Source organism: Osmia bicornis, chromosome 4 (assembly GCF_907164935.1).
Source record: "Osmia bicornis bicornis chromosome 4, iOsmBic2.1, whole genome shotgun sequence".
NCBI classification, from domain to species: domain Eukaryota; kingdom Metazoa; phylum Arthropoda; class Insecta; order Hymenoptera; family Megachilidae; genus Osmia; species Osmia bicornis.
The window spans coordinates 9,515,659-9,528,554 of record NC_060219.1 but is presented as its reverse complement, the minus strand read 5'-3'; the positions used below and the strand labels follow the sequence as shown (position 1 = coordinate 9,528,554).

Below are 12,896 nucleotides of genomic sequence, written 5' to 3'. Positions count from 1 at the left end.
TGCTTGTCGCGCCAATCGAGTTGCACACAATGCAGCTGACTGCATCGAATGCCTTCGAGCGGTGCAATATGCGTGAAACGTGTGACACGCGACACGTGTCAAGCTCGGCCAATCGACCACGCAACTCGATTTATGCCCGAACATACGTAGCGAACCGTAGCAGGTTAAATTATTTCGTGAATTGAGCGCGTACCAAGGCGACGCGACGATGACCCTAATTCCGATGATTCCTATCCATGAAACGATGGTATATCAGTTAGACAGAAACACGATTATTAATTATTTTTTAGTTGAAATCGGTATCGTTAAAGAATACATTTAGTTCCATTTCAAGTTAGCTGATATAACATTGGAGGATGAAAGGATTAATCAATTCACGTGCAAGAATTCCATCGAACAAGGACTACTCCCCTCGTAACCGGTCTCGAAGATTCGGCAACTAGAAAATTAAGGATTCCTGTTTGATCTCGAGCCCCCGACACTTTGAATCATTATGCATGCCGTCGGGGGGTGAGCCAAGCGAGGGGTGAAACAACTTTCTCCTTCGACAGAGACGAAGGGAATTGGTTCAACGATGGGGGAGGACGAAGCGAGGATAGACGGAGGTTCTTCCTGTCTCTCCTCCTCTTTGGCTCTTGCTACCCTTGCATAATGCATCGGGAAACGCCGTTAAGGCAAAGACGAAACTTCCCTGAAGTGGAACGCCAGAAGCACACACGTCTTAGCTTGTCTCCTTTCGTCATCTTCTAGCTATATTTCTTATTTTTTTTATTTTTTGTTTTCTGATACCTTCATTAAAATCTTGTTTGACAATAACAAGTGACCTATGTCTGTTCGAATCTGGATTGAATATTAGGGTTGAAAGTTAAGACAGTAGAAAGTATAAAATATCCTATTAAATCAAGAGAAAACAACAGTATAGTCGTCCTTTCCTTGTATTTTTAAAGATTTAGAAGTATTTCGATTCTATCTATGATATTTCCAATTCCCTGGCTATCCTGGTTACAACAATGTCATTGTTGCTTTAATTCCCAAGTATCGATCTCCATTTCTACAGCAATAATCGCGAAAAACATTTATTAAACGAAACGTCGCCGTTCCTCAACAATGGCTCCTCCATTCAAGCAGAACGCCATAAAATCGTATCGCTAACGCAACAGCAACCCCCCAACAATCTTACCTTCTAAAGCTAAATGGAAGAATTTGTAGTTTGATCCTTGAATCTTTGCTGACTCCATTAATTTTATATCGGTATATTCGTTAACCAATGAATTATTAATTCCAAATGAAACTAGTGCAGAGGTGATACTGAAAATTCATATATTCAATGAGATAACGTTAAACGAGATTATTTAATACACATGGATATATTATTCTACTTTGCAAAGTTATATTTAACTATTATCTATTTTTTCTATATTCATGATGTTAGTCGATCTTGTTCCACTTTTTTGCATATTTAAATCTGCACGACCATTGTAATATTTGAACGAATATTATTATACTTATTATTATTATGGTAAATGATATTATCGAAAGGAATGCAATGACGTCGATATCGTATCTTTGATACCAGGGGTCGTCTGCTCCGCTGAAGTGGAGATGTGGAACTTCTTTTCGACGCATCACATACTCGATCCACCACAGAGTATGATTTTTACTATCGTAAGGCTTATCATTCATGAGTTCCCTTAATTTTAACATCTTCGTTTTGTATCTGTAAAAGTGACACGAATTCACGCGAATTGAAAATTTCTAAAGAAACACAGGCTGCATGGTTCAAAGTAAACCCATGCAATTATTAATGGTTTGGTCGTGGTTAAGCTACCTTTCATTATTGAGTACATCGTTAACAGCCTCCCGGAAAGTTTCCTCGTCGTATTTGTTAAATTCGAGCATTCTACCAACTCCATGCGACACGAGTTTCTTGATTCGGAATATTTGATCGATAAATATCGGTATTCCCACGATCGGTACACCGTAATGTATAGCTTCCTCCGTGCTTTGCAAGCCTCCCTGATAGACGAACAGTTTCGTATTCGGACGTGCTGCAATACGTTTCTTTTAATTTGTGATCGAGCGAACAAAATGGGAAAATTCTTACCCAGGACACTTTGTTGAGGGATCCATTTGCTGGTGAATATATTTGGATGTTTTGGCAGTGCATCGTTCGTTTCGAATTTCCAGAGAATTTTGTACGGTAACCGAGAAAACACATTAAAAATTGATCTTATGGCATTATCGGACAGCAGCGAGGAACTAACGATGGTTCCAAGACTCATGTAAATGAAACCATCGTGCGCCTTTCGCAGAAATTCATCCATATCCTGCAGAATCAATTTGCTGTATGATAATTTATGTCTAACGTTTGATAAATTTTTATTTATAAAAGACACATACCGACGGCAAAGGCGGAGGATTCTCCATAATATGGAAACCATTGAAATAAATAACATTTGGTGTCACTGGTTTAGCAAAGCCGAGAAGGAGATCATGGTTAACCAAGAATAGGCTTATATTTCTTCTAAGCTCGAAGAAGGAAGGTGTATTATTTCCAAGGTAGCTTTTCACTAAATCATGGACCTGCTCTACTTCAAAATTGTACCAATCACGGAGTACAAGCATTGTATAGATGAAGTTTCTTACTTTCAGAGAAAGGGACATGTTCGGTTCAATGAGACCGTCAAATTCCCAGTGTGACAGATGAGAGGGTAGAAGAGGGATGCCCCACATATAAGATTGGTGCGCATGAAAATCTAAAGTGGTAATACCTGATAAAGTAAGATAAGTGAGAAATTGCTGATGAAATTGAAAAATTCTTTAAAAACATCTCGGATTTGCTTACCAATTACTGGAATATTTAGTACACGAGCAACATAAAAGACTCCGTGGCTGTACACACTCTCTGCAATGATCAAATCGATTTTCTCTTTGTTATTCTTTCTATAAATCTTCTGTACATCAGGATGCTCAAAAAAGCATCTCGTGAAATTATATAAGTAATTCTTGATATGCATATTTATTCCCATAATATTTCGATAATTAAATATACCGTCATGAAATTTAAAGTTCAGCGATCTATCATAATTTTCAGAGAAATCGATTTCCGTGTAATTAATTAACGACAGATTCTTCGTTGGGAACGATGTTATCATCACTATTTCATGGCCTCGTTTATGTAGAGCTAAACCAAGACCCCGCATCACTGATCCATGGCTGTAGAATGGTGCCTGTGTTATAATTAATATCCTTCCACAGGTCACTTGATTGCTTAATGATACAAGAAGTACGAGAAATGGAACTAAATGTTTCGTTCTTTGAATATTTGAGAATTCGTACATTGTATTAATTGCCTTCCTAATTATTGGTTATTTTATTCACTGTGATTTGGTTTAACTACAACTACGATGGTATTTGTCGATGACTGGTAACTGTTTGGAGTACTAGAAAACCAAATAATGTGATTTTCTTGAAGGTAGCGTCATTCTATTACATATTCGACGTGCCGATACGACAGTCATCAGTGTTATCGCTGAGATTGTATTTAATTCAAAGCAATACATACATAATTTTCTTCGCTCATCCTCTTCACATGCACATCGTCGGTTTTCACCATTTAACATACCTCGCTTGTTCCATCTGCCAGTCATTTAGATTGTCCGTCTTGACGGGTCGATTATAAATTTTATCAGCATGAAATTTAAATTTCAAGTTCTTCATTTTAAAGCAAGAGGTAAAAGGCGAAAATAAATTTCGATAAAAAGTTGCTCTTAATATCGTTAGTTAAAGTACAGCCTAACAGATTGCTAACAAATATTCAACTAATATACGTATTTTGCAATTTTAACTTACAAAATATGTACATATTTTCTAATACACAGTTTTCTAATACAAATTTTCTAATTTTGTTTCGAGTTAATTCGACCGGAGGCAGAAAAATTAAAAAATGCTTTTACCATTATTTAATTATAAAATCGTTTCATCCATTGAATATACCACGTGCGATCGATTAATTCATCTACGAGTTACAGGAATTCTAACGAACCGTTTTATTCATATTCATATGTTCATTCGTTTTGCAGCTAGTTTTGCCGAATAGAGTTTCAATTTATTTTTCAAAACGTTAACCGAATAAAACAATTTCTAAGGAAACATCCGGTAAGAAGGAGAAAAGAAATCTACGACTATAAGATCGCATATGCTGCAATATTTTTTCAACTGCAGGACATGTCACCGAAAGTTCAATTAGAATCGTTAAAACGTTAATTATTATTTGTCGAGTTAAGCACCACACACGAAAGGGGTGTCCCGTGGGAGAGACGCCGTTTCGAAACAACATTCAAAACCCTGCCATTCGGTTCGCAAACTATTTGCTTTCGCATTACGTTCATTTTATTCCATTGACGAAGTATGCAAATTTCCAAATTAGCTGCAATTCAAAATGCAAGTTTTCGTTTCAAGGTTTAAATGTTGAATAATAGGGTTGATTAAGAAAGTTACTAATTTCTTATTATAAACATGAATTAGAATTGAATTGGAACATTCAGGCAAGGATCTAATTCATCCGCAGTATCTTGATTGTTCCGAGAAGTTCCATAATTGTCGCACAACGGCGAAGCCTGGAAATTCCATATCGAGAGCAAATGCAATGTCGACAGGAGTAGGCACTAACCCGTAGAATTACATCAGTTATACCATAATCGGCATTCGCCTAACGCTTAAGATCAAGCATGTATCACGAGCCATCACGCGGCAACCTATTAGCTAGCTGCCGGTCTCGAATTTCGCGCAAACACACCATTCCGATCACGCAGTCATTCGCTAATGAGTCATCGATCACCGCGTGTTACCATCGACTACCATAACATCCATCATCTCTTGCGAACCCCTTCGAAAGTACGACAATACCATCGATAAAAGTGTTCTTCCGTTGGAATTCTATTCTCCTTGGCATTAAACAATCTGACTTCTCTTGCTTTCTTTTTTTCACCCGTTGTTCGAGTACGTTTGTTACGAGGAGTATCGTCAGCGCTCGATGGCAAGCGGAAAACTTTCAAGTAATATTAAACACCTGTCAAACTATGGCATCTGGTAAGCGAGGGGTGGGTCATTCGTCGGATAGGGTTGCCGATGTACGAGTTCGCCGTGGCTCAGGCGAAATAGAGTTACGAGTGCTTTTCGAGATATTATGTTTGAGTTTGGCCCGTAATATACGCTCGTGGCTAGAGTCTCGACGTACATCGTGGTCCGTTAACGATGGGCGCGGAAAGACCACGGGAAATTCGCGTGTATCGTGTTTGGCAAACGTTGGAATCGTCTACGGGAAGAGCCGGTGATTTCAAACTAATGAGCCGACGAATGAATCATCTTGCATTTAACGAAAAATTTACAATTGCTTCGGATTTATTTTTCCGTCGCTGAAATCAGTGGAAGTTCACGTCCCAGTTGCAATTTAGCACGGAAGGGAATGTTTACCAAGCAAAAGAACCAGCAGCGGTGGTTCAGATTTATTGCGTCCCTGTCTCAGGGATAGAAAGAAACAGGATCTCCGTTGTTTATATTTGCTCAAACGGTGAACTTAGTCAATCTCGTCGGTGTAAATGGATTATACCTCGTCCCTTCCATTGCAATGGACCGTGAGAGTCGGGATATCGATTGGGAGGAAGTTTTTTCTTGCGGGGTCTTCGAAGGAAACGAACTTTATCCGGGAAAGTAGACAACAGCCGACTAATTGAAGTATTTTAATTATTTCGTAGCCGAAGAGGTGAAGTTTCCGAACAAGTCGGCTACTTTAGAGAACTTCCCGGTTTCAAAGCGGACCGTTGTATGACAATTAAGCCGATAATTTAAGCAATATGAACTTTTCTACTTAATGAGCATCACACAAAGAACGATTAATTAGAATCAGTCGAACGTGATCACTTGTGCCCGTCTAAAGAAATTTATTTAAACGAACGCCTCTTTTTTCTTTCCTCTTTGAACCGTTACAAAAGTTGTTTATCCGTTACAGAAACTCGAGGTGCAATTTAGAATTGCAGGTACTTTTGTAAAAGAGAAAAGAAGATCGTAGAGCTCTAATGGAGAACGTTAATTAATAGATGAATTTTCTTCGATTTTGTTAGGAAACCTATCGTTATACCATATTTCTTATATAGTTCAGTGCAGCAGTAGCGAACGTTCTTGTATGGCGATAACGAAGATAGAGTAGGGAAAGCTTCTTAAGCTCTGAAGCTTAGGCGGCATTAAATTAAGCTATTCAGGTCAGCGATGGATTCTTTTCTCCTGAGCTCTTTGTTCGAAATAATTGCTGTCTACAGTATTATATAATATTAGATGTGACACATTGTTATGATACTACATTTTTCGGTAATATTCTTAGTATCTGCTGTTAAGTTCTTATTATCCAGTTTGATGGAACAGGATTTGGAAGTTCCAAGTCCCATAGGGCAAAGCTTAAGTACCGTGTGTCGCCGACTTTCCGGACTGATCCTTGGTATCTATGTACAGGGAAGCATGCTGTGAAGAGCGAATGTTCTATCGCAAACATTTATAAGTTTCATTTTCGTCGCTCTGGCGAAATAAGGGCCTAGGTGTCTCAAGTTTTACAGACAATAATCCAAGTACCGTGCGTCGCCGACTCTCCGGACGGATTCTTGGTATCTATAAGAAGGTATAATAAGGATTCTAATGATCAGTTCTTTGGCACCTGTTTAATAAACAACGAAAATGACATTTTACCAAGAAAACAAGCGTCTGACGGGTAGGTACGTACGATAATTCGTATCGTGTTACGCGAATCGGAGCAGTCACGGAGTAAGCGTTGCATCGAGTCAGCCCGATGTAAGCTCTCAGCTTTCTCGGGCTAACACGTCGTAGAACGTACCGCAATTTATCTCTGCCACCTATGGTCGTCCGGGTCCGGTGATTCAAGCACGGTAGGACCGTTTGTAGCTTCGATTCTGTCATTAAGGCAGCACTCATGGTTTATTCAGATGACCACACCGGTGAGGACCCAAGCTCGTAGCCAGGGACGGGCTTACGCGGTTCTCTAGAGTCACTTGCTCATTCAGTTGATTACGTCGACCCACGAGCACGGCTCCCCCTTATACCTTGAACACCCTAATCCCACCCCGTTCCTAGCCAATGGAGAGATGCCCTTAAGGTGTTTGCTCGACCATCCAATACGACGACTAGCTTAGTTTCGCCCTCTTGTATCTACTGAATCGATCATCTTTGGTTAACATAAAATATATCGCCAGCTTTGTTCGTTCGTTCTATTTCAATTCACTGGTCGGGATTGATACTGGTGATTTTCTTGGTAGTAACGGTTCGAAGGACAGGCCACCAGTTCTTTTCTCTTCGCGATTAATAACACGGACATGGAGGTCAGTCAATCCGTCTCAATCTTTCTTCTTGACAGATCTGTTCTTAATATACCTTATTTCCCCTATTCGCCTGAGAATAAAATGGAAAACTGTTCTATAATATCGTACATGTAAAGTGAAATATTTTGTATTAAAATTGCAAAATTATTTTTATATTTTTCGATGTTTGCTCGTTTGTAAATCATTTCAATTTGCAAATGGATCGGTAAGCATGATTGAGCTTTCTCGAATTCATCACGCAATCAATATCATACGAATATTGGTGACGGTAATTCCTGAGATATGACGCTTCCTTCGTCAGGAACAACTTTTACCATCGCCACAGATGTTTGAATATTCAGGAACGGATCTGTTCGGTTCATCTGTCCACCTGAATATTCAATGATTTCGCTCGTTCGTTTACTCGTTCGCGTAGTCTTGCTTCCCGCGTTTCCACGCTGTTCCAATCAAATCCTTCTAACCGTTCGTATGCGTCGCGTTCACAAAGCTTCGTCATCGCGGTGACACGAATTCTATTTTCTTCTTCCTTTTTTCTTTTTCATCCTCTTTCACGTGTAAACACACATTCGCAGAGTGTTTATTTCCACGAGAAAATCAAAGCGTTTTCGCGTTTAGATTATGCTGCGAAATAATTGATCAAACATGCTTTCCCTTGCAACCATTCGATCGAAAGAAAAGCCATTCTAATTTTATCTAAAATAATCAGCAACGAAATACGAAAATCTTCGATGTTGGAAATAAAGTCTGTAACAGATTGGATTGTGTCAGCGGGGAATGTTTCGACAAAGACGAAAGAAAAGCCAAAGCGGAATGCGTTCACGTGAAAACGGGAACTTGAATGAAATTCCTGTTCTGTTGGGGTTGAAATCCACGTATGTCAGACTATCAAACGACGATCAGATCTTTACACGCAACTAAATTCCACCGGTGGTGCACCGTGTGGAAATGGCAAATTAAAATTTTGAGGGTTGCACCGGTGTCCGATACCCCGGGGCGGTCGCAATTTCACGGATGGCAAAGCAAGTTCGACCGACGGCCACAAAATCGTTGCCGGCAAATTAATACTATCTGTGTGTGTTATCAAAGCTACCGTGTTTCCTGCGTGAACTATCCTCTGTAAAGTTCCCTGAATTGTTAGATCTGGACATCGTGTAGCTTATAAAAATGTTCAATTTTCATTAAATAAGAACGTAATTTCGATATTTAATTTTTTACATCACTACTCTTCACTTTATATAGATGGTAATAATTTTCTTTGAATCGTTACAGTTGAAGGGTAATTACATTTATTTCAACGGTGTAACGTTTTCTCTTTTCATAAAGCTAGGTATTATAAAGGTATTTGCACCTTTAACATTTCAAATCCTTGCAATTTAAATTTTCATAAAAAATATTTTTATTACTGTAGATTACAGTAATTAGTGTATCAAGAATGTATTATTTGATGTATAATAATTTGAGAAGGTCTTGAAACGTTACGTTTAATATCATCAACGCAATTTTCATGGAAATATTTGGGTGTAAAGGGTAATTTCACCCCTAATTCTCATGGTATACCCGCATTGTTCGCTGTACACGGCACACGAGCAATTTAATCTCTTAATATGCTCGCTTTGAAAACACGAACGGTTAAGTATAGTCTTGTTTCTACGTAGTAGCTTAACCTAACTAAGCTTCATCGATGTCTCGTTCGTCAGGTAGTCGGTAATCTGGGCTTATGCAGATAGGAGGATCAGGCCAGATTAATTACTCATTCGGTTCTCGGTTGGGCCCATTGACTTAAGACTCGCTTCTGCACTTTGATTGGATCGGATGTGAATCGAAGAACGCTTGAGGAAAAAAAGGTACCAAGTAATTGCACGGTACCATACTTGTCATAAAATAATTATAATATTGGAATTTGATTTATCTGATTATGTTTAAATTAATCACTTATTACGCGCGGTAAAGAGAAGACGCGAGACGGATGAAAAGCGTGGTTGGAGGGGTGAACTTTTTGAAAAATCGAGCACCAGGTTATCGGGGTAGGGGGTAAGCAAGAGAAACGAGGAAACTCGTACATTGGACCGGCGATTAGAGGGGACTTTAAAAGCTTTGGCCAGTGCAATAAGTCACCAAGCTGTGGGAAAAAACGGTGGATTTCTTTTTTGACCAATAAAGCGTGCTGCGCGTGACCAGTGTCCCGAGGAACTCGGCCCAGCTACATTTTCACCCGTATTTCGCGATTGCGGGGCAAGAAACATTTTACAATTTGTCCGTTCGAAAAAAGAAGAGAAACAAGATTGTCCATTGGCGAGACCGTGATTATCGTAATTCTGCAGGTTGAAAAGGACTACCAAAAGGATTGGCGAAATATTGACGCTAGATCCATTGAAATTTCATTGAATTAATTTAATTCGATTGAAACGAAAATATGACTGATCCATTGACTTAAATTCGTGAAAGTGATTAATCATTTAAGCCACGACTTTCTTCAATTACACCTCCAAACCATCAATCAAATTTTCAGAATTTAATGGATTATAGATATATTCTTTTCGATATTTTATTTTTGAACTGGCCAGAAATAAAGAATATTTACAGATTATTAAAGGTGATATTGGATTATCCGTCTAAAATTAACCTGAATTTTAAGATTACCAGGAAAAGGTATTCAGTGTGAATTACTGGAATGTTTCATCTTCCAAGAAGGTATACAAATCTTTGACTGAAATTCTGAATGCAACATTCTTCCACGATACAAGCTGACTTTTGTATTAAAGTGAACCGACAATGAAAGCGAACCATTGACATCAGAGCGCGCCTTGCAGTTGGAAAACAAAGGAGAAAAACAAAAGGCAACTTCAATAGTCAGATTTTCGTCCATTTTTCATATTCGTATCAACATTGCATTCTGTGAAAGAATCAATAATAAATGAAAATGGATGAGTACAATAGTTTCGAACGAGACGACGGCGAAGAAGGAAATATCCGAGGAGAAAAAAAAAATGTATTCACGCACTTTATATTTTCCAGGATTTTCCCGACAGTCCCGTATCTTTTCGCCCGGGGGAGCAAATTATTCGAGGAATTATCCAAGCGACGGTAAAACTGCGAGTCCGCGTTTTTTCGTTTCCGATGAAAGTGCAATGTCACGTGCTAAATTGAGATTCACGATTCGAAACGGTGGACGTTCGACGTTGAAAGCGACCCCGCGAACTTTCGCGTTTCGATTACACCTGCACGGAACGTGTCGAGCCTTTATCAAGAGATTTTACGAGAAAGGGTGAAACGCGTTTCACCCTTGCGTCGAAAGTTTCGCGACGGTTTCGTGGCGTTTCGTGGACATCGCTGGAACGACGTGTCGCCGGCTGGTCCCGTTGCCAAATGTTTTTACGCTTCGATGCTTCGTCCAGTCTAAAATACATCCTAAAAGTTACTGCTATTCTCGCAAACCCAGTTGCCGACCTTTTTTTTTGCCTCTCTACGCGGCACCACTGAATCGCCAAAAACGTCGTTGAAAACCGTTTTTCTGTGACCTGTTTTATGGTTGCTAAAATATTTACTTTGGACAAGCGAGGTGGAATATTTTGGCGAAGAGAGAAATGTACAGTTTTCGTTTGTATGAAAATATCTGCGCTTTGATTAATACTTAATTACCTTCTTTCGAAATTGCAACTCTAAAGTTTCAAGTACAGGGAGATTGAAACAAAATTTCAAATAACCGACGAAAATTTAAAGCAAAGATGGTTTATTCTCATTCAGAAAGTTCAACGAATCGGGATCGTCTAATGTCAGTCCACTTTTAGCAGCAGTGTAAATAATAACGTGAAAGAGGATAACGATCCGGTCCGATTTAGCACGCGATAAATCTTCCTGGGTCGTTTCGATGAACGAGCACGCCACTTCTGATCCGCCCAAACTCGCACTTATTACCGTGGACAACATAATACCGGCGTGCCAAGGCAGCGAAAACACGGAGTGCAGGTAGCCAACGAGTACACGGCAAGCTTGGGTTAACAGGAGGCCGATGCCAAGAATCCGGGACACGGTGGATGTTCCATGGGTTTCGCCAACAATTTATTTGGATCGTGCACCGAGAAGAGTAACCCGGATTACCAGGAACGGCATCTTAGCAAGAAACTGCCTTCGTCTCTTTTCAGCCCACCCCATTGTGGAACGCTCGGTAATGTACACTACTTAATGCTTTTATAAGCTAGTGTACGGCTTGCTTTATCGTCGTTTGGCCTTGATTTATCGTTGATTTAACGCTGATAGCAGCGAAAGTAGCTTAAATAAATAAGTATCCTTACACCTTCGTGGTGTGCAGCATTATTTTAATGAAAAAAAAAAAAAAAAAAAAACAGAAATTCATTTCTCGTTTTCTCGGATGGAAAACAGAGAAACGCGAATGCTCGACGAATGGATCGACGAGGTCGTAATCGGGATTGTTAAGAAATTTTGTCGATGCAGCTAAGAATAATAAGTGTGTCGTGAGCTCGATCTATCTTTGTTGGGACGAAGCCAATGATTATCGTGCCTATCTCCCATAACCCGTTTATATTTCGCTAGTTTCCTTTTGTAGATACCGCGTAATTTCGTTCATCGTTTCCATCGCGAAACTGATTGCTCTGGCCCGTTTCGGGTCAACGATATTTGCATTCAATTTTCATTGTGTCATGCCCGCTTCTTTCTTCGATTACCCTGCAAATACCGTGTTACGGTAAGGAAAAACGAGGACTCCTTGGAATTTATTCGATATTCCTGTCTAAACGGAAATCGTAAAATGCACCGTTTGTTGAAATTCTAAAATAAACATTGTACGATATTTGTGAAACACAAGTTCCATATTCAATTACTTCTATTACTTATAGTAATATAGAAGGTATAAAGGAGAATAAATAAAGAAGGGAAGAATGTAACTGCATGAAATGTTAAAAAAAAATATTACGTGGTTCCTCTCGAAAATTTATTCAAGATTTGGATAGTGTTTCGCAATATGTACACCGTCGAAATAGCGTTTTGATCAAACGCGATAACGGAAATAATGTCGAATCTTGATCGTAGAAGGAAAATGAACAGGCAGGTATTTGGGTCAGAGAAAATGAACGAGCAAGACCGGGTTTATTTTAGCCGGTCGACGATACACGAACATCTCATTTTTCAGAAGGTTCTGTTTCCCTCGGTGTACAATTTAAATATGACCCAAATACAACTAGCGTCGACGACTGTCATCTGAATACCAGCTGCCGAGTGTACGGTGACAATGCTATTCAAGAATTCAGTTTTCAGATACGAATCAACCGAGTGTAGTCCCAGCTTCGACATGGCTGTTCGACGTACCTTTCTAACGTCGGATACCTCGCATTAATTAAGCCACGGCTGCTCATCAATCTTACGGATAATCAATCTAATGCGGATAAGACAGAAAACTAAAGGATAGAGGAAGTGAGTTGCAGTTATAAGGCATTGTGCTCGAACGGGGGGCATCGTTTAATTTAATTAATTTAAATCATACCGACTTAAATTACA

The 12,896-nt window shown here is 39.3% G+C and overlaps 1 protein-coding gene across 2 annotated transcripts; it reads right to left on the bottom strand.

Annotated features, from left to right (window-relative positions):
• Positions 1 to 1,374: 1,374 nt before the first annotated feature.
• Positions 1,375 to 3,432, bottom strand: LOC114874731 (UDP-glycosyltransferase UGT5-like). 2 transcript variants are annotated; one of them, XM_029184299.2, is made up of 6 exons: positions 3,053 to 3,432; positions 2,846 to 2,905; positions 2,401 to 2,771; positions 2,105 to 2,327; positions 1,829 to 2,048; positions 1,375 to 1,717 (listed from the first exon to the last, which is right to left on the bottom strand). In XM_029184299.2, the coding sequence occupies exons 1-6, from the start codon at positions 3,339 to 3,341 to the stop codon at positions 1,429 to 1,431; spliced, it is 1,452 nt and encodes a 483-aa protein (XP_029040132.2). In that variant the 5' UTR covers positions 3,342 to 3,432; the 3' UTR covers positions 1,375 to 1,428. The 2 variants fall into 2 exon arrangements, with proteins under 2 accessions (XP_029040132.2, XP_029040131.2); XM_029184298.2 differs by having other exon boundaries at positions 2,846 to 3,432.
• Positions 3,433 to 12,896: the final 9,464 nt, after the last annotated feature.

Bases quoted from the DNA above. Each gene is read 5' to 3' on its own strand.
- LOC114874731 (XM_029184298.2), bottom strand. From the start codon at position 3,341: ATGTACGAATTCTCAAATATTCAAAGAACGAAACATTTAGTTCCATTT. The intron at 2,328-2,400 runs GTATGTGTCTTT...TTGATTCTGCAG, and splicing joins ATCCTCCGCCTTTGCCGTCG to GATATGGATGAATTTCTGCG. The intron at 1,718-1,828 runs GTAGCTTAACCA...TCACTTTTACAG, and splicing joins GATGTACTCAATAATGAAAG to ATACAAAACGAAGATGTTAA.